This window comes from Poecilia reticulata, linkage group LG12 (genome assembly GCF_000633615.1).
Source record: "Poecilia reticulata strain Guanapo linkage group LG12, Guppy_female_1.0+MT, whole genome shotgun sequence".
Taxonomy (NCBI): Eukaryota; Metazoa; Chordata; class Actinopteri; order Cyprinodontiformes; family Poeciliidae; genus Poecilia; species Poecilia reticulata.
The window spans coordinates 2,186,719-2,209,019 of NC_024342.1; the positions used below are offsets into that span (position 1 = coordinate 2,186,719).

The following is a 22,301-nucleotide window of genomic DNA, read 5'->3' on the forward strand; positions in this document are numbered from 1 at the left end:
TTTGAAACGTCTCTTCATAAAATCATAATGCACAGTGCAAGACACTTGATGTACATGCTAGCAGCTAGCATGGTTTCTGCTAACGCTATTTAATGACCATCAGTGAACAGCACAGTCAGTAGAATACTTAACATTGTTTGCTGAATCCTGAAGCAGGATGAGTGTCTGCCACACACACACACACACACACACACGCCCCAGACAGAGAAATGGTGGCTCTGTGCGACCCTATAAAGGTCAGTGTATGTATAATGCAGCGCTGTCAAGTTGTCCCCTGACTCACATGATCTTTTTTTTTTTTTTTTTTATCTTTTCCCATATTGGCTCAAAACGAAACAAAGCTGTTTTGTCACCTTGGAATGAAATGAAAACGGAGAACAAGGCACAAGGAAGAGATCTATTTCCAGACTTTAGTTTTTCCTCTCCTGTTTTAACATTAAATTCATGACTTTCTGAAATTCACTTTCTTTAGCAGCAGGTTAGTCAGTTCCAGGCAGTAAAGCAATGACCACATTCTGTCTAGGAACAGAAAATGGCAATTAAACCCCCAAAGGCAGACTTCTTTAAAAGTCACTATGACAAACATTACAGTAAAATTAGTTTATGCTTGTACTATAACTGAGGTGCTGGAAGTTGGGGTTTTATTTAGTTGTCATTTATAATGTCTGGCAACGCTGAAAGGAATTATTTGTTTTTGAAAATAAACCTCTATCAATTAGTAGCTTTCTAATTTGGTCTTTCACTCGATAAGAGCTGAAACAATCAGATTAATCGTGATAAATCAGTTACTGAAATAATCAAACAATTTGGTAAACCAGTAACTATTAATTTAAAGTATACACTCTAAAACGGCCATTTGCTGAAATACCACAGTCACAATCTAAGTAATGAAAACTGTACAAAAAATATATATTTTGCATTTTGATAAAACGCCTCCTTCGTATATAAACATGTCTTAGTAGCATAGTTTTAGCTTCAACTGGTTCAAATTCTGTTAAAGAAATCTTGTTTGCTATCCGTTTGCTGTTCAATTATTAATCAGTTTTCTTCAATCTATTGATGAGTCAAGCAAAAAGAGATGAGCTTCTTATATTAGTATTTTTTTTAGTCTGGTTGTTGCTCAACTGGAGTCATTTCCTGTCACATGGTTTCCACCAGAGACCAACCAGGACACAAATAGCAGTTGCTCAGTGTGTTCGTTTTGCCCCATCACTTTTAAACAAAGAGCCGATCCTCGTTTACTCCAAACAAACATCATCCTAATAGATGAGGGGAAACATATCCGATCTCCAAGCCTCTCCGGCTCAAACCACCGTCCTACATCCTCTCATCTGCTTCACGTCCTTTACCTGTCCTCTAACCTGTGTGTAAGCAGAAAGATAGTCTGTCACATTTGGTTATTGTCATTGGAACACAGTCTCAGTCATGGATCTCATAGCTACACCATGGATGGTGAAGTTGATGTTGATCTGATTGTTCAGAGGGTTCATGCTCTGAGGACAGAGAGCGTTTTCTACAGACTCCTTTATGCCCAGTGAATGCAGGAGTGTCCCTGAACATCTTGTTACACTTTGTGTGTTTTGGTGGAGGTTTCAGACTGGATGGTGCTAGGGTTATTTTTTTGTCAGTGGTTTTATTTCTTTTTCATTTTATTTTCTTTTATTTGTATATAGAAAGGTAATTTTCTACTATTATGCTGACTGTTGGATTTAGAAAGTGCCATTTAAAAAGTGTAGAGTTAATCTCGACCTTTTTGGTTAGCAAGGTGAGTTGAATTCACGTCCCGCTGAACAAATATTGCTTCTCTGCAAAAACAGTTGTGTAGAGATAAGATGTATTTATCGTATAATTTATCGTGATAAATTTCTTATCAAATAAGAATGATCATTTATTTTTGTCAAAATAAATTCTATTTAATGCTGTTTAAAACCCCTCAAAACTGTCAGGAGTGTTTTACTGTTTTTCTAAAGTCTTTGTTTAATGCGAGCATCAATAAATATCAATACATTTGAAAATATGCTGAAATGTAGTTTCTGTGATCAGTTAAGTGGTACTAATGACATTTCTTTATGGTACTGGAGTCTGAAAGATACTAATTACAAATGAACATGTTTTCAAAAATAGTATTTCTCTTGTGTTTTTCTGTGACTGCTGTTCTGTTCACTATTGTTGTCACAATAGCACCACAAAACATCTCTTCCAACTCAATTCTACTCCTGATTCTGATGTATGAAAATCACTGTGGCAGCATGACTTTACCACACCTTCTTCTGGGCTGTATTATCACTTATATAGTATAAGTGATTATAAATATTATTTAAAAAAACTTTTTAACTGTAAATCTGTCACTGAAGAGTCGAGTCTTACAAACTCATTATATATTGCGTTATATTATATGGCTCTACTAACACTGCCCAGTATGAAATGGACCACTTCACTGTTCTACTTATGTTAAGTAGTTTTCTTATGTTGCTAAACATAATCACGCCAATAAATCATAGCTTGAAACAAAGCAATTATCGATGTTTCTATGGAAACAACAGAGGGGAAAAAAACAATTTCAAAATAATTATCCCCACTTATCTATTTTTGAGGTTGGCAAACATGAATTAGAGTTTATCTTTATTATGAGAGGTTGACTAAACATCCTGATTAATTTTCCCAGGTACATTATTGATATTTCCAATCTCTAGTAATTAGGACATATGGTGTTATGACAAGTACATCATATCAGCTCAAGATGAGCAAATTTCAAATAAGGTGATAATGTGTTTAACTTCAAAGCCAATAATTCTAATAAAAAAAAAGAACAGTACTACAGTCCACTATGGCAGGAAGTTAGAACATTGGCTGTTTGAACCTTTCTGGGTACTGCTTGAAATGATTCCACTGTTCCAGATATTTAATGTATTTCATGTGTAACAACCATTTAGACAGAAAGTGGCTGTGTAGTGTGTACAGATGAATAAAGATGAAAAATGACAAAAGTTGATCCAGCAGAGAGCGACATGTTTGTAAAATGGGTGGGTCCATGACCAGATAAAGGTCAGTACCTTTGTAGTCAGGCAGGTGCAGCACATGCATTCTGCTCTTGTCGCAGGGCGGTTAGCAGCAGTGTATTGTTGACTTTTACTGTAGGAGTTGTGAACAATCGTTCCTGTGAAAAACAAATTATCTGTAGAAAGTTCATCTTTTCTATTTTGCAGTGTAAAACAAGTAGTGGTGGGAGTGCACGAAAATATTTCAGAGTTAATTACAAAATAAACATCTTCAGCTCAAAAAAACCTTTTATGTGTTAAATTGTTGAATATGATCTCAATAACAAAGATATAGTTTTTAATTTAATCATCAGATTGGTGCAAAGTGCTGTTTACACTGGCATTAGCATTTTGATTGTTTGTGTCATTGTTAGCCAGTGTCGCTTCTTGTGTGTCAGATTTACAGGTGTACTAGAAACACAAGGCAAAGGTTCCGGCTTGGGACTTTTTTTTAATATTTGAAATGAATGCAAATAATTGTGTTGGCATTTTGAGCACAATAAAAATCCATGTAGTTAATAAAGTCCTTCCCCTAATTATAATACTTAAATATTTAACTTGAGAAATCAGTGAGGTAATCAGTTCCATCTTGTCTTTATCCTGTTTTTATATTTCAGCTTAATTATTTCTTTTTTTTCTTTCCAAGAGGACAAACATTTAGATTTTGTTGTATTAAAGGGGCAGTATTATGAAAAATCAACTCTTTCAGCTTCACCTCAAACCTTTAATCTCCATGGAAACCATTCAGCTTTGAAAACTACCTGGGTGGACCTAGCCCCGCCTTCGAGATGTAGCTCCTCCTCAGAGCTCCAGTTTCCAAACTACCAAACAACCACCAGCAATTAGCAAACAGAAACGGCATCTGTTTCTGCTGGAGATGTTTCAGCAGAAACATTCCCAGTTCTGCTGAGCTCATTATGGTAGCTACGTCTCACAGCAACACTGGTAAAAACGTTGTTAAAGGGTTAATAGAGGAGCCATATTGTGATGACTTCCTAGATGCAAAGTTTAAGAAAGAGCATGAGTTTTTAAAGAGACAGAGGCCCAATTTCAACATGTTAAAATTTTTTTTACATCATATTTAATATGTAGCATATTTGTAACAACTAAAGTTAACATAATTACTTGATTGTGCTGCAAAATGGCAGAGTGCCTGGAAGACACACAGTTCTGCTCCTTTGAGAAAATCGTCTTTGGGGGGAAGAAGAATAGTTGGAACAATGGAGATCTGAGTCAAAAATGAGTCTCTCTTCAGAGAAAATGACTCGGCAGTCAGGCTGTATGAAAGCTTTTGTCACGGGGATCATGTTCCATTGGGACACAGATATGGTAAAGTGATTTCTGTAAGATTAAAGGAAATGATTTCAATCTAGAAAAAAAAGTTCTTAAATGTCTGCAGGTACTTTGCCGGTTTCCAGCCATCGGAAACGGTCAGCACATGTTCTGCAGTGCATTTGGAACCCAGCAGCCTCTGTGCAGGTGACAGAACACAGAGGCAGCCTCATAGCTAGCCTGGTATTTTTAGCCTGTTCAGGTTGATCCCACTAATGAAATGAAGCTCACAGGAAAGCCACGTCAGACTTCAACCAGAGGTGAGCGAGTGTGTGCCAGGGACTTCACTGGAAGAGGCCATTTGTTGAATTAGCCGGGTAGTGTTGAAGTGCTCACAGATTAGGGTTAATCCTCCCGTCTCGGTGATGTAAGAAGTGCTGTTTTTCCCCTCCGTTAATGCCTCTTGTGCACGTCTAGTCCCTACCACTGAAAAGTTGCGGGGCCCGCTGAGACGCACAGTTTTCGGACACCCCGGTGCTCTTTGCTGCGGATGCACGCCACGCGCGACTGCGCTCCAGGCCATTTGCTTGGATGAGTCCAATTGTCATCAGAGGAGCAGAGGGGAAATGATGAGTCACATTTGGAAAAGAGATAAGGAAGAAGGGAAGACATGAGTGGGCGATAGTAGGCGTGAAATCCAAAACAAATGGCTGCTGTTCTCAACATGTTCTCAGAGACAGAGACCACTTTCTACATGCTGTCGAGTTAATGTTCAGCTGTTCTTTTAGTGTGAGAATAACTTTTAAAAAGTAGGTTATGAAAGCAGTCTACTTCCCATACCCTCAATCCAATATTTAAATATTTGAATTTTAAATTTTATTGATTTCATTAAGGGATAAACCACATTAATCAACATGAACACATTATCTAAATATTCTAGTTAACCAAAGAGGCTAATTTTCATCTGATGGAGGGAATTAAAAGAATTACAATTAACATGCAAAACAACATACATGACCTATGATTTTATGAGTAGTATTTACAACATTTGAAATAAACTTTGGCAAACTCTGAAAATTACTTTTTATGTTAGTCATACAACTCTGTGAATAATTTTGATCAGATGCGAAATGAATGACAGAAAATGAAGTTTAAATTAAACCAGATCACACCAGTCACATTAATCTGGTCTACAAAAATATTCTTCCAGGCAATATATATATATATATATATATATATATAGAGAGAGAGAGAGAGAGAGAGAGAGAGAGAGATAATGTCATTTGCTTTTACTTGCTAAACTGTTACTGTACTTCATCCAAGTAACATTTAGCAATTTGGAAATGCATATAAAAATTTGTTTTGCTATTATTAAGCTCAAATAATCTTCACCCAAGACTTCTAGTTTAAGGATAAATGTATAAAGTTGTATTTCATTGAGGGTTTATGTAATGAACCAACAGAAAGTGCATAGCTAGTTGAAAGAAAGTTGTTCAATTAAAAAATATTTTAATGATCCCAAACAGAACTCTTACCCATAATATCCATGATCCATGTTTACATTTTTTAAAATAATACTCTCAAAAGTGTGGTGTGCATTTATACTGAGCCCCCTTTTACTACGACACCCCAATTATTCTAGCTATAAATGCAGCTCATCTCTTCTGTGGCCTCACAGTTCTGAGGGCATGAGAATACTTTTGTAAAGCGCTCTATACATGGAACAAACCTAAGCTTGCATAGTAAAGCTCTTCTATTTAAGTAGAGCTACTTTATTTTCAACAATCAGATTATGTAGCAGTACAATATTCGATAATCTCACAATGATGTTGCTAATTATTGTGATGGTAATATCAGTAACAATATGTCTGTTTTCTTCTTTCCTCTCTCTCATCTGTGCTTCCATCACTGAGTGACCTTTAGTCATTTGGTCAGTGTTATTAGTGTCCGGTGTGAACATCTGCTGCTGCAAGACTCTGTCCAACTGACTAAATATTACATTAGCATGGATAAATTAAGTTCATCACATCTGGAATATGTGAAGTCACCATATGATGTATGACATTATTGCTTTATATTGCCATTTATTAAGCTGTTTAATGTTCTGTTAGTGAGGATGTGTGTGCTCTGTGTTTGTCTTAAAGATGCAGTCACCTCATCTTTTTCTGTTTCTGATGTCTCTTTGAAAAACTTAATTTGGGATTTTGCCATTACAGATGTGCGCACAACTTTGACAATATTCCGTTATTGTCAACAAAATATTTTGCAATTGTGGTGTTTTTATTAAATAAGAAACATAATTACAATCACAGATGGATAGGTCTGGTGATGCGATAACGCATTAAAAAACATGCCACACCATGTTTTTGGCGTGTTTCATAAAGCAAATTATTCTTCAAAAAAATTTTGGAATTTTATATTTTTTTTTCAAATAACAATAGCTGAGTTATTATCCAGACAATAACTCAGCTATTGTCTGGATAGCAGCCCTAAATTCTGTTTAATTCACAAACTGTTTCCATCCAGTTGTCATGTGGATTTTAAGCACATTTTGGGGGGAAAAAAAGTGAATTGTTTTTATCTTCTGGCTTAGTGTGAATCAACCAGGCTACGCAAAGCCTAATTTCATCAGGTGTTGACGCTGCGCATGACTGTATTAAAGAGAAGCAGAGGTTTCAAATTAGCAGAGACCACACTTCACACAAATTGGAGAACGTTCTCACCTCTAAGCTGACGGGTTGGACTTAGAAATTCCTTTGAGTTTCATGCATCTTGTGAGGCACAGATCCACCAGTGAATGGGAGCGATCCTCTGCCACCATCCTAGCCTGGAGCGGCTTGAGCTGGGCCACTGTAGGGCACAGTTCTCCCCTCCATGCTTAAGGTACAGACTTTGAAATGTTCTGATTTTTGTGCCTCCAGTAAGGCAGAGCTACCAGTGGATGGAAGAATTTCCATCCACTGGAAATTGGATGGATTTCAAATTTAAATTTTTTTTGGCAAAAAAATGTATTTTGCCAAAAATACATTTTTGGCAAAATGTATTTGCCAAAAAATAAATTTTTTGGCAAATGTATTTCTATGAACCAGATTTAAAAAAACAAAACAAAAAAAAAAAAACAGAAGAGTCAAAACTGTTGTTTCTGAAAAAGAAAATGATATATTTCCTGAAAGGAATCCCAGGAATTATGGGCAAGGTTAAGTCTCCGTCCAGGTCAGGATTGGTGTCAACAATTAGATGCCATTAGCAGTCTAATTTTGCTAATACCTGGCTCTAATCGGATGGAACCACAGGGGGACTGAATACAGGAACACTGGGGGCGTCTGCTTTAGCTACAGCCAAGATTAAAGGTTCACCTTTGGATCTCCTGCTTTTTCATGTCAGAGCTTTCTGGAATAAATAGAAAATGTAAACTCTGGTATATACCAGCTGGGGAATGTTGAACCATCTTCTATAAATAGGAAACACTCAGCCAAAATGTGGAAATATGACCAACACATGACTGTTGAGCAATCTCTGGCAGCAGTAATGCCTGGTAAAGAGTTTCTATACGACCTTTTTAGTCTCTGACAAGGTCGATGAACTTTGGCCTGATTTTATTCACTAAGTTATGTTGGTTTATCAAGAATTCCAGGTGTGGTTTTTTTAATGTTCAWCTTCACAAATTACTGTTGAGATGTATACCTTCTCTTTTTGTTCTTTCTTTCTATCAACAATGTCCCATACACCATCATACGAAACTCTTCTGAAGTTTTGGATCTACAGTGATTTATGCATGGCTTACCTACAAAATTGTTTAATTGGCGTATTTTATGCTTTATTCATTGCTGAACAGGAAATAAATTCTCAATAAAGCCTTCAAAGATTGTAGTTTTTCTATAGTGTTTTATTTTTTGGCCTGCTAATTCTCTTGAGATGACGTTTTGTCCCACATTAACACAGTTTTACCAGCCTTGGGTTAGAAACTGGCTGCATCTCGGGCTTCGGGATGCAGTGAGAATCAGGTGGTTTGCTCAGCTCCGTGTTACGTAAAAGCTGCAACATGTTGCAGTCAGCCTCTCAGTTCATTAAACCTCTCTGTTTTTATCCCTCTCCTTTCCCCCCTTTGATGTGAATCTGTATTACGACCACCGGGGGAGCTGTGAAACGTCTCGCATGCAGCTTTTAGAAAGCAGTTCGGCAGCCGGCCATAATATTGGAGCGGGCCTCCTGGAGGGCGATGTGATCGTTTCGACATCTAATCTGTGTCCACTCACCCACGTTCACACACACACACACACACACACACACACACACACACACACACACACACACACACACACACACACACACACACACAATTACCATGGCAACAGTGGGTCTCATCTCTGTAGGCAACACGGAAGAGTTTTTCTTTCACCTCTTCAGCTCCTCGTGGCGTTTCGTTGAGGATTCAGGGACGCCCCGCGGCGACATATTGTCCTTCGCCGGGACATTAGAGACATTGGCCATGTTTTTAGCTAATCTGTCTGATTTTAATAAAGAAAGCCGCCTCTGTTTCACTGGATGTTTAATGACTAGATGGTAAATATCCTGGAGTTATTTCAGCTCTGATAGTTGGAGATTGTTTTAGACACATCAAGCTTTTAAGAAGGATTGAATATAAAAATAAACTGAAATGTTCTTTTTACAAATACTAAGGCTATAAATGTAGAAATATTGTAGGTCTGGATCAATTACTGAAGTTTCTGTCAACCAATTTAGTAATTGATTAATCGTTAGATGAACTATTCAGACACAAAAAAGGCCGTTTTGCTGGAAGAGAAAGTTAATTGAGCCAAAACACACATTTTCCATTTAAGACATAAAAACGTGTATCTGTGTTCAACCCAGGACTCTGAAAGTTTCTTTGTTTTTTTCTTCACCTGTTTCAAATTCTGTAAAAAAAAAAATCTATTAAGTAGCTGTTGCTATCTAATTATTAATTGGTTGATAAAAATAAATCAACACAGCAAATTTACATTGTATTGATAAGTCCTGAGCTTTTCACATGTTGGCATATTTTAGCTGCAGATTCATCCTTTACTATAAATAATCAAGAGTTCACTAATTGAACACAATTGAATGTTTTATTTAAAAAGAAATTGAATAGTTTATTGGCATCTTTTAATGTATTTCTAATATTGTTAAGAGGCTGCAGTGGTTGCAGAGTGCTTTTTTTTTATCAATTGATCGGCAGAATAATCAATAACTAAAATAATTGTTAGTTGCAGCTCTGAATTATTGTTCATAAAGTAGAATGCTTTTTCCCCCTTTTTTGTAGTTTTTTCTTTTTCCATTTCCTGAAACATAACTGTATAAAGTTATTTACAAATGACTTTATACAGTCATTTGTAAATGACTGTATCATTTACAAAGACTTGTAAAGAAAAGTCTGAATATTCTGCACATCGAGTGTGGCATGGTGAGGGCAAATGAAACGGAAACAATACAGACAACCGATTTCATTCTAGAACACTGAGTGCTAATTGTTCCGTAATGACCGTGAATGCAGCATTTGTTTGAACTGACGGTAAGCATACCAGTGGGGCCAGAGGCAGAAACAGGCCACTTCCTTCCTTTGTGTTTCTTAGGCTGCAGCTTGGTTCACAGATTCTGTGACGCTGCTGTTTGTTCTGAGGATCATACATTCTGCCCGTGTATGTATTAATATATATTAGTATGTTTGGGAGAAGGATTTCTACCAGTACATGCTTCCTGTGCAGCCTGGAGAAATGGAGAACTTGATTCAAGTGTTTTCATGAAACAATCCGTTAGCCAGCAGCTATCCATCCATCTTACCTGTTCGTCGTCCGTCTGGGACTTTAGTGTAAACATTGTCATAATCACTCAGTTAGAATATGCTTTCCGATGTCTTATTTGCTGGAACAATCTGAAAAGTCCCCCCGCCCCAATTTAATTTTATTTAATTTTGTTGTGAAGTGGGTTCAGAGGTAGTGAGACTTCGGCCAATTGCAGACTCTGATCTCAAATGCAACATAGAAACACTTGCTGCTAAACATTACAGCTTGGTCATATCTATGTTAGATCTTTGATACATAGAAGTTTGCAGTGATTCTATAACATGTTTTTTCCCCCAAATTAAACACTTTTCTTAAAACTGAGCATATTTCATGTTACTATGGGATACAAAAGTAACTCTGTTTTAACACCAAATTAAAAGATGGCAGTTGAAGGGATCATAATTTTATTTGTTATATATAAATTATTTTGGACGGTCACTCAGGAATCACTTCACTGTCATACGGAAAGCTATTATTCTATTTAGTGATGATACTATGAACAGTTTTATCAGTGAACACATAATTCTTTTTCTCACTACTTTGTGTCTTTTGTTTTTTTCCCAGGCTTTCTGCTGTTTAAAGATTTCTGTATGAACGAGATCGATGAGGCTGTGCCTCAGCTCAAGTTCTACGAAGAAGTAAGTCGGATGTGTGTGTGTGTGGGTGTGGGTGGGTGGCATTAGGCCACCATAATCCAGCTCAGCCACATTTCGCCCCCCAGAAGCCCTGTGAGTCTGAGTCCCATTTCTGTTTCAGATCAAGGAGTATGAGAAGATGGACTCTGAGGACGAGCGTCTGAGCCGCAGCCGGCAGATTTATGACGTCTACATCATGAAGGAGCTGCTGTCCTGTTCACATGTGAGGATACACAGAGAGGACGCCTGCTGTCGGTCAGGCGGCCTCCAGCATGCTGCTGACTTCAAGTGAAAGCAGAAAATGAATCATTTCTATTGGGGGATTCATTCAGCTCCTTTAATCAGATGGAATGATTCATTAACTCAGATCAGGTTCCACGTTGCTGCTCTTATGTGTTTTTAAAATGACATATCTTGCTGTGAAAGCTCTGAACCAGATCGTTCTGTATGCAACGTGCCAAGGTCAGTCTTTCTGGTTAAAATCCTCCCATTTGAAACACATGCTACCAAAGATGACATTCACACAGCAAGCGAATGTGACTCAAATCTGATTTTTTATTATTTTATTTAATTTTTCCCCCCAAAATGTGGCCTGTATCTGACTTTTTTACGGCGCTCTGAACAACCGAGTTCTGACCTTTTCACCCCCCAAAAAATCTGATTTGTGCCACATCCATATGTGGAACTAAGTCAGATGAGCGTCCGAGAGTGTTCAAAGTCTGAACACTGCATTTTATCTGACCTTTACGTCAGTGACATGAGAAATGCATCATAAATCTGCACCTGAAGAAGTCAGACTATGTAAATCTGGACGTAAGCAAAGGCTGAAGGTCATAATTATGAGATTGTGAAAAAAGTCACAGAAATCACAATCCCACCACTCTTAGTTCTGGCTACACATCCAGATGCTTGGTTGTTTTTAACATGAATGACCACTGTTAATAATTAGTCATGTGTTTTTACTTTACCAGGCAGCTAAACAAAAAGACTGCTAGTTAAAATACCACAATTAATCAAATGACCTAATGTATAAACTTAAAAAAAAAAAAGAATTTAATGCATTACATTTAAAAACCTCCTTTTTTTGGTTGATAGTGATTTTTCATTGTGCAGAAGTCTTGTCTGTTTGCCCAGCTGCATGAAGGGGAATCAATTGATTTTGCAAATGTCCCTGTCAGGACGCAGGTGTGTAAATACTTCCATACTCCTCTTGTGTCAGCTAGGCCAAACAATTAAAAAAACGCTGATGTTGCTACACAAAGCACTAAAACCGGATTAAACGGGACGCCGGCATCCGTCGAGTTCGCCTCATTTTTATTGGCTGTAGATTTTATCCGGAATTATCCTAACTGGTAGACGGTGTTGGGAAGAACACCTTAAACCCAAATCCAGCTGCTGCTTCATTTTCCTCTCTGGCTGTGTGTCTGAGATAGCAGCTTCACCTGAATGGATGCTTCGCTTTGCTGATCCCAGTTCAGTTCACAGCTTGCAGCTCGGATCAGAATTTTTCTAATTTAATGTTTCTAGATTAGTCAACACAAATTTGCAGACACAAATATACATCTTGCAAAAAGTCCCGAACTCCTAAGAACTCTGTGTGCTACAATCAGAAACTTCAATGCACATTTAAGCAGGGAGTTTATGCTGTAGAACAAAGTAGCACGTAACTAAAGTGGATAACTAATATCAATAATACATTTTATTTATAATGCCTTTCTAATCTTGAGATTTCAGAGTTAAAAACAAAACAAGCATTCAGTATGGATAAGAAATAAAATTATCTAAGAAAGTGAACCAAACACTTTTGCAAAAAAGAAACATCTTAAGTCCTTGTTGAGTCATAATTATTTTGATGTGATAACTTTAAACTTAAAAATGGCCCACACACACCCAGCTACCTCTGGAGCCTCCCAGCAGCAGCATGTTGACCCAGGGGACAGCCTTCTTGCATAGAGGAAGCAGAACTGAAACTACTGCTCACGTTGCATCTTTAATCACCCCATGTTTTTTTTTTTGTTTTTTTTTGCAGCCATTTTCCAAGAAAGCAGTGGAACATGTGCAGAGTCATCTGGTAAAGAAAATTATCCCCCCAACTCTCTTCCAGGTAAAACACACTCCCAGCACATGGGAGGGCATTTTTACACCAAACAGGAAGCAGATTATGTAAAATCAGCTTTTCAAAATAGATGTGAAACTTTTGCTTTCACATTTTTGCTCAGATAGTTAGCAAAGTATGAGTCCGGTCAGGAAAGAGAGACTGCTGTCTCTAGACATGGTGGAAGTTATGTCATGCTGTGGGACAGTTTGCCATGTTTTAAATGGACTTTTTGAGCTTTATAACATATCATAATGTTATTCCTTCATCAAAACATATCTGGAGTGTTGCCTTGATTCTTTCATGCATGTTTGAGGAATCCTTGAATCAATAAACTAATATAGCAGTGTCTGGTGTGCAACAGACTTTGCTTGTCTTTTACTTTCTTTAACATGTCCTGTTTGACAATGTGGCTTTGGATTTATTTCAATTGTAATGGACACAGAGACGGAAAATAAAGAGAGAGGAGGGGAAAAAGATTTAGTGGGAAAGGAGGTAAAAGTAATAGAGAAAGAAAGCTAAAGAAAAAAAAACGAAGAAGTTTAGAAGTTTACTTCTACACCTGCAGAACGAGAAAAACACCGAGAAACCATAGCAACAAACAAGCACACTCCTTTCAGCTGTTTTAACTTTTCTAAGTCAAATGAGTTTTCCATTTCCTCCAGTTCCTAAAAAGTCCTTATAGCTGTATATTAGAAACTCTCATTATTGTCTTCACTGTAAGCTGCTACAGTACACACCTCACTGTGTTTCCTCTCTATCCGCCAACCTCTGATACTCTCCTGACTGAATTAATGTTATTCATCCAGATTAAGTCTCATATTTTATAGTTTTGTTATACATGAATTACTCTTAAGTATCAGTTGTTGGAAGGAAAGACCCAGCACAATAAGTCCAGAACAAGCCAGACAAAAGTTGGCCTGCATCTTGGTAAATCAAATCACTCTTTTCCTCTTTTAGCCCACTGCCTGGCTATTAGTCTGTTTACTCACTTATCCCCTGTGACTCATTGCCACTGCAAAATACGCCATGCATATGCCAGCATTTCCCGTGTTATTACTCAATATTTAAGTCGTACATTCAGCTGGAACTGTTGACCGTTTATTAAAACAGATGCTTGAAAAATGTAACTTTTTCTCTTTGGTCTTGTGAGCAAAAACTAGAGCTGCGTCCATGTCAGAAGTGAATGTTTCTCATAAAGCTTCTGAGCTGAGCCTCTTTCTGTCTCTGCTGCAGCCATACATGGTGGAGATCTGTGACAGCTTGAGAGGGAACATCTTCCAGAAGTTCATTGAAAGGTGAGCCGATGAACGTGTGGAAACGCAGCCAAGGCTCTCACTGCTGGCACGGTCCCATTTTTACCCTGTTTCTGTTCTGACCTCAGTGACAAGTTCACTCGGTTTTGCCAGTGGAAGAACGTGGAACTCAACATCCATGTGAGTACGAGATTGTGACGTCTGCTTCTCACATGAGATTTGATCGAAGGTAGAACATGAAACAGTGCTATGTGAAGGCAGAGTATGGTTATGTTACAGCCACAGATTGCAGTGGCTTTCATTCAGATTTCAGGTTACGGATCAACACGAAGTCGAGCATAATTACAAAGTGGAGGGAGAAATTAATTCTCAACATTTTCGCAACTAGAAATCTGAAAAGTGTGGTGTGCATTTTTTTGTCTTGCAGACGCTGCAGTGACAGCTGCAGGTGTCAGGTTTCCACAACTAGAGACTGAAGCTTTCATTCTTCTTCATAAACTAGCTCATTACATCTGAGCAGCTTCTCTAAACATAAACTAAAAGTATAAAGCAGAAGCTATGAACTCATTTCAGCTATAAGTATAAAATTACCTGATAGTTTATGAATTTATGAACCTCCTCCTTATACATCGGTAATTCTTCCTGTTGTTTCTGCTGGGGATTCGCCAGTCTCCTTTTTTCATATCCAATACCGATATCTGAGGTTTAGTATTGGTCGATGCCGATCCAGAAAAACGACTCAATTGACTAAAAACATTTTTTTCTAAAACACTGACATAAATGTACTAAATTACAAATTATTTTTTTAACTCTGCTCCAGTGCAACACACTTAGATTCACCAATAGCTTCACACGTTTAATTTGTTCAGTCTGTGCTTTTAGGAATAGATCAGCCGATGTGAAACACAGTCAGTAGGTTGACTAGTTGGTCAAATATGTAATAAACAAACTGCAACAAACCTTTTTTCAAATGGTTCAGAAAGTACAGTTAGAATTTCTAAATGATGTAAAATAATTACTAAAGAATGATGTCGCTCAGAGCCCAAAGCATAGAATTAGCCTGAATAGATTTGATTAAAAATAATATTGTTGTTGAGCTTGCATGTTTTCATTCATAATTTAGCAGCAAAGGGGGTTTCTGAAATGAAAATGAAATGTGAAAATACATTTAGTTTTTGAATAAAGTGCAATTAATTAACTGCAGACCTTACAATTAGCTTGATTAATAATGCTAATTGAGTCCCAACCACTGGTAAAAATTGATTCTTCGTGCTTTTTTGACACATCCAAGCTGGAATACCTCACTTCCCTTCATCTTAACAGAAATGAGCAAACTATTCAGAAATGAGTCTCGAGACTTGAAATTAGACTGAATAGATCTGTCCTTAAGATGGGGTATATTGTCACCGATATCCGATCTGGAATTTTTTCAATATCAGGACCGGTCCAGATATCAATATCTGATCGGTGCAGCTCTAGTTTCGGATTGTTTCTACTCTGTTGCAACATAGAAATGGTCATTATGGCTTGTTTTCAATAACACACTGGTGTCTGAATTTTAGTTTTATATGTTCTCACAAAACATTAGAATTAAAAATAAAAAAACAAATAAAAGTTTGCTGTTCTCTGTCTGTTCTCCCTCAGCTGACCATGAACGACTTCAGCGTGCATCGGATCATCGGCAGAGGCGGCTTTGGGGAGGTGTATGGCTGCAGAAAGGCCGACACGGGGAAGATGTGAGCAAAACAGCCAAAACCTTTAGAAACCGTTAGAAACCCGGCCGTGTCGCCCGCTTTGTTGTAACGCCTGCGACGTTCTCTGGATTCCAGGTACGCCATGAAGTGCTTGGACAAGAAGAGAATCAAAATGAAGCAGGGCGAGACTCTGGCGCTCAACGAGAGAATCATGCTGTCGCTAGTCAGCACAGGGGTGAGTGTCGACTCCAGATGGCTTTTCTTTAAGCTTTAGTCGTTTGAAACAAATTATTGCACCACCATCTCAAGTTCCTGTGGGTTGGTTAGGTTTTTAAACACAGCCAATTCAGAGTGTTGCCACCTCTCACCTGACATTTCATCTCTGATCTCCATCAGTTGTGCACTTTTTAACACACGTCATCCAAGTCATAATTTAACACTCCGTTTTCTCACAGACGTCCGTACTGTGAAACGGCTTCACACCAGCTGCTTGATGGGAGTTTCTTATTTACAGATCTACATTTTAGAGGTTCTGACAGATGCTCAGACCTCCCAGTAGGACACCGCTGGCATCAGATTTACCCAACATAAGCAACTGTTTAAAGGGGGAAATAGTGGTTTTGTTGTACAATTCTGACCTGGTAGTAACCCTCAGTTTTGGGTCAGATGAGCTCTACCGATCAGCAATAAGTAGAGGTGTGAACGCTCTTGGAAAATAAAAATGACGACAGCCGTCTCACACCCCTGGTGTGTGGCCACTTTATTTTGGAGTTGTTAAGCATTGTGGTCACAAACAAAACTAGAATAAACTAAGAGTCAACAGATAAATCGGTCGGCTGATAAATTGGCCCAGATTATCTTTACTTTGGAAGATTAGCTAATACTTAAAAGTGAAACCAATTCACTGATCTTGGCATCCTCCAGAAAAGTCTGAAAATCAACCAGTAACTGCATTTCAATTACAAATGTGCACAAAACGTTGTGAATATTCAGCTAATGTTGAAAAGACACAATTTTGCAATTACAGTGTTTCCGTGAAATAAGTCCAATTAAAATCCCACAAAATACGTTTGTTAAAAAAAATACTGCACCATCATCTTCCTACTACTTCCTGTCGTCGTCTTCTTTGTCTTTTCCACCAGTAGTAACATCCGAAAATATTGTTTCCATTGCATTTTTTTTTGCGAAATACCCTAATTTCAATACAGCTGAAAGACCACCTCATCCTAGAACAAAAACTTATCAGAAATATCTTGCGACTTTTCAGCTAAAAAGCAATCAGTGTAGTTAATTCCAGGACATCATTCAGTTCTATAAGCTGGATTGTTATTGCTGCTGTCAAATGCAACAACAGCTAATCAGTTTTTACAGTCAGACTCTCTTGTTCATAATAAAAAGAGTGATGCATTTATGACAGTGAATGGTAATGTAACCAGCTGTAATCCCTAGTGGTAGAATGCACTCTGTCAACCTGGAAGTCTGATCGTTGCAGCGGCAGGCTGTGTGTCCTTCTACCATCCATTCATCCATCCATTTTCTGCCGCTTGTCCGGGGTTGGGTCGCGGGGGCAGCAGCTTCAGAAGGGAGGCCCAGACTTCCCTCTCCCCAGCCACTTCTTCCAGCTCCTCTAGGGGAATCCCAAGGCATTCCCAGGCCAGCTGAGAGACATAGTCCCTCCAGCGTGTCCTGGGTCTTCCCCGAGGCCTCCTCCCGGTGGGACATGCCTGGAACACCTCACCAGGGAGGAGTCCAGGAGGCATCCTGACCAGATGCCCGAGTCACTTCAACTGGCTCCTCTCGACGTGAAGGAGCAGTGGCTCTACTCTGAGTTCCTCCTGCAGCTTGTATCCGTGATCTCGTACTTTCGGTCATGACCCAAAGCTCATGACCATAGATGAGGGTGGGAACGTAGATCGACCGGTAAATCGAGAGCTTCGCTTTTTGACTCAGCTCTCTCTTCACCACGACGGACCGGTACAGCGCCCGTTTCACAGCAGACGCTGCCCCAATCCGCCTGTCGATCTCCCGTTCCCTTCTTCTCTCATTTGTGAACAAGATCCCCAGATACWTAAACTCCTCCACTTGAGGCAGGACGACCCCCCTGACCCGGAGAAGGCACTCTACCCTTTTCCGGCCCAAGACCATGGCCTCGGATTTGGAGGCACTGAGCCTCATCCCGGCCGCTTCACACTCAGCCGCGGACCGCTCCAGTGAGAGCTGCARATCAYGATYTGATGAAGMCAACAGGACCACATCATCTGCAAAAAGCAGAGATGTGATCCTAAGGCCACCAAGACGGATCCCCTCAACACCTCGGCTGCACCTAGAAATTCTGTCCATGAAAGTAATGAACAGAATCGGTGACAAAGGGCAGCCTTGGCGGAGTCCAACTCTCACCGGAAATGAGCCCGACTTACTGCCGGCAATGTGGACCAGACTCTGACACCTGTTATACAGGGACCTGACAGCCCGTATCAAAGGGCCCGGTACCCCATACTCCCAGAGAGCCCCCCGCAAGGCCCCCCTAGGGACACCGTCGAACGCCTTCTCCAAGTCCACAAAACACATGTAGACTGGTTGGGCAAACTCCCATGCACCCTCCAGGACCCTGCTGAGGGTGTAGAGCTGGTCCAGTGTTCCACGACCAGGATGAAAACCACACTGCTCTTCCTGAATCCGAGGTTCGACTATCCGACAGACCCTCCTCTCCATGACCCCTGAATAGACCTTTGCCAGGGCGGCTTAAGAGTGCCCCCTGTAATTGGAGCACACCCTCCGGTCCCCCTTTTTAAACAGGGGGACCACCACCCCAGTCTGCCAATCCAGGGGAACTGCCCCCGATGTCCATACGATATTGCAGAGTCGCGCGAGCCAACACAACCCTACAACCAAAACTAATATTTACAGTGAAGAATGAAACAGCCCCCTTCCCGCCAAGGAGCCGTTTGGTGTTTCATTGTGTTGATATCGTTTAGGCTAAAGACTAAAGCTAATGAATAGCTTTTTTTCTGCGTGGGTCTTAATCTGAAAATAATTTCGATTTGAAGTGTTTACTGTGTTTGTTTTAATACAGTGAATAACTCAGAACAGTTATTTATTTAACCACCCAGTACGAACAGCAGTGCTGAATCAGGCAGGAAGCCTGTTGGCGCCAAATCTCTACAGGGGCTGTAAGCAGTCAACTAGAACCAGCTTCGTCGTAGGAGGGTGTGAATACTTTTCTGAGCAGCTGTTCAGCGAACAATAGTCTTAAGGTTTTTGATAAATTTGACAGTCAGGGTCAAGACACCTTCAGAAAGAGCACTGAGCTGATAACACACTCTGGCCACCTTATCTACACACACTCTTACCCTTTATTCTCTTCATTCATTCTTCATTGATTCTAAAGAGAAATGAAATACAATGAAAAACTAAGCAAGTAAAAAGTCCCCAGATTTTCTCTTTTTACTCTGTAAGTTTACAGATTACACATAACTGCTGCTGCTTTTACAACGAGAATCAGCTTTGCTGACCGAGTGTGTGTGTGTGTGTGTGTGTGTGTGTGTGTGTGTGTGTGTGTGTGTGTGTGTGTGTGTGTGCGTGTGTGTGTGTGTATGTGTGTGAGTGTTGGTACACAGACTGGAACGGTAACTTTGATTTCACAGAAGAGTACCTGGAAGATATTTATTGTTTTTATCAGAAAGAAAGGCTGAGGGAAACCTGAAGGTAAATGTCTAAATAGTTTGTGTCCAGGATGTGTGGGGTCTGCAGAGATGTCTGTGGTTGGTTCACTGACCTGCAAAAGTCCAGGATGGATGGAAGGTCAGTGCTGGTCTGAGTCACCATGTCTATCGCCATGGTGACTCAGACCAGTGACAGTGGGATCATCAGGAAATTAATTTGAATCAAAGACATAACAGCATCACTGAATGAAAACAAGTTTAAACTTATTGATGATGATGATGATGATGTGTCTGTCTTCCTTCCAGGACTGCCCGTTCATCGTGTGTATGACATACGCCTTCCACACCCCTGACAAGCTCTGCTTCATCCTGGACCTCATGAACGGTAGGCTGACCTCTGACTCATCATCCCAGATCAAAACTCTGAGGTTTCATTCTCAGACGGGCCGACTGGATCACACAACCCGACTCTGGCTGATGGGCTCCTTCCCTCCCTCAACGATCTTCACCCTTCAGACGAAACTTAGAGCACATCGTTGTCATCATTGTTGTTATGATACACTTTGTGTGTGTTCCTGTGTGTTCAGGGGGCGACCTGCACTACCACCTCTCCCAGCACGGTGTGTTTAGTGAGAAAGAGATGCGGTTCTACGCTGCTGAAATCATCCTGGGCCTGGAGCACATGCACAACCGCTTCGTCGTCTACAGAGACCTCAAGGTGAGCCTCTGATCCTGAAATGCCAAAGTGGCATTGAGCGCATCAATATACGTTACCAGATAGGACAACACCGATTAGCCGCTATAGCTAGTGACGGGTCTAATGTGGGATGTGAATTAATCTCACATAAATGTTTGTAAGCCTATTTTTGTTTACTATTCTGTCTATATATTTAAATTTCTGTTATTAAATTAAAGCTGAGAAAATTGCCAATAAAATATGTATACTCCCTAGATATAAATCTTAAAACAGTTTATTTTCTGTTGAGATGCATGAAAGCAAATTTCTATTTATATTGGACAATTAAATTTTTTGTAATTGCTACTGTATAAGACATGGTATAAAATGTAGCAAACTATGGTGTCCTATTTAAGTGTTATGAATATCTCCACGTTCTGTGAACAAACGAGGCAATAGTTAAGTTTTTATCGTTTATTAACGTTTTGTAAATTACAGCGGCTGCAATGTGCCATAAAGAGCTTGCTATGTCTCAGTTTGGTTGGAGTGAACTCTGACTTGGTTCAAATACATATGTGAACACCTAGCGGACCGGAGAGCACGCCAAAAGCAGGAGGTACATTACAGCGCAGGGCATTCTGGGTAAATGCAACCAAAACAAACTTGTTAGAGAAATGGCACATGGCCTTTCACTAAAGACAAAAGAGAAATACTCCAATCGCTAAACTCTGAAGCCACTCCATTTTTGTGTACATTTCATGAAGAAGGAAGTTGTGCTCAGTATTTTCTTCAGATGTTTTCATGTCATTTCTTTCAGTAGTTCTTGTTGCAGCGCCCCCACATGCAAGAGGAGAGGGGGATAGGTTGTTCCACACTGAATAACCGCCTCCAAGCAGGCCACAGGGGGCGCTCTATGGGGCTGTCAGCGTTTCCCTTTACTGCCAATCGGATGTTTTAATAATTCAAATCTAGTCATTGCTCTCTGAGTTTAATTTAATTTCCAACACTGCCTAGTTCATTTTTAATATCATGTTACAGGATGAACCACGACAGGTGACGTAACGCTTTTTATCTTGCCTAACTTACATTAATAGAAGGGGGAAAAAAAGTATAAATAAAGAGTGTCTGTCAGGGATCTCCCCTACCTGCTGCCACTGCATAGAGCAGAACAACGAGCTTTAACTACACCCATCCACATGAAAAGCATTGTTTTCAGCCTTTCCCCTGTTTCAGCTCTGGTTCTGTTGTTTGGACGGGTTGCCATAACAATAGCCACGATTTTGCAGGAGTTCAGGGAACATTTTCAGAGCTTCTATAAACAGTCGAGTGTAACACGACTACTACGTCAACACCGAGCGCTGCAGAGCGCAAAAGAGCGAGAGGGTCACAGAAGGAAACCAGGATAGGAGGCCGTCTTCTGCTGTCTGCGTCTGCTCAGAATGTGAAGTGGTAACCTCTGCTTGTTGTCGTCCTCCGTCAGCCGGCCAACATCCTTTTGGACGAACACGGCCACGTTCGGATCTCAGACCTCGGCCTGGCCTGCGACTTCTCCAAGAAGAAGCCCCATGCTAGCGTGTAAGTGCAAGTGCCTCACACTCACAAACGTTTACTTCTCAGGAGGAAGAATGTCGATAAGAGATGTTTTATCTGCGGCTTTGTCGTTTTGGTGGTTTTAAAATTGCGGCTTCACTCATTTCATAGAGCAGAGCGTCAAAGATGTGATGATTCTTTAGTTTTTATTGGCTGATTGTATCCAAGGTCTCAGCATCTAGTTTGTTTGTTTTTTTCTTCATGGAGGAATTATTATATATAAAAGAAAAATGTACTAAATATGGAAAATATATATATTTTTTATGTTTGACCTGTCAGTTCTTTGTGATCAGGGGGATCATTTAGTCTGCTTTATTTAAGAGAAATGACCCATAAAGATTTGGATTAAAAATGATTTGAGTGATAAAATGCAGATCATTTCACTGCTTTAAACTGGATTTGTAAACACTTCTGTCTGCTGTAAATACCACCTTCGGTTTTATAAATGCTTCTTGGAACAATGCGTACATGTCTGGTGTTCTGGCCATTTATGTTGAATTTTTATAAATCATAACTTCTGCCAATTAAGTTTTCTTCTTTAGACAGTTAGAATACACTTGA

The 22,301-nt window shown here is 39.6% G+C and overlaps 1 protein-coding gene across 3 annotated transcripts in view; it reads left to right on the forward strand.

Annotated features, from left to right (window-relative positions):
• Positions 1-22,301, forward strand: part of grk3 (G protein-coupled receptor kinase 3) — a 78,204-nt gene that overhangs the window by 34,936 nt on the left and 20,967 nt on the right. For all 3 annotated transcript variants that reach the window (XM_008423194.2, XM_008423195.2, XM_008423196.2), the window contains 10 exons: positions 10,697-10,770; positions 10,889-10,990; positions 12,797-12,871; positions 14,099-14,160; positions 14,247-14,298; positions 15,763-15,854; positions 15,948-16,047; positions 19,781-19,859; positions 20,062-20,192; positions 21,631-21,725. In XM_008423194.2, the coding sequence (XP_008421416.1) occupies positions 10,697-10,770; positions 10,889-10,990; positions 12,797-12,871; positions 14,099-14,160; positions 14,247-14,298; positions 15,763-15,854; positions 15,948-16,047; positions 19,781-19,859; positions 20,062-20,192; positions 21,631-21,725 (862 nt within the window). The remainder of the gene's footprint in view (positions 1-10,696; positions 10,771-10,888; positions 10,991-12,796; positions 12,872-14,098; positions 14,161-14,246; positions 14,299-15,762; positions 15,855-15,947; positions 16,048-19,780; positions 19,860-20,061; positions 20,193-21,630; positions 21,726-22,301) is intronic.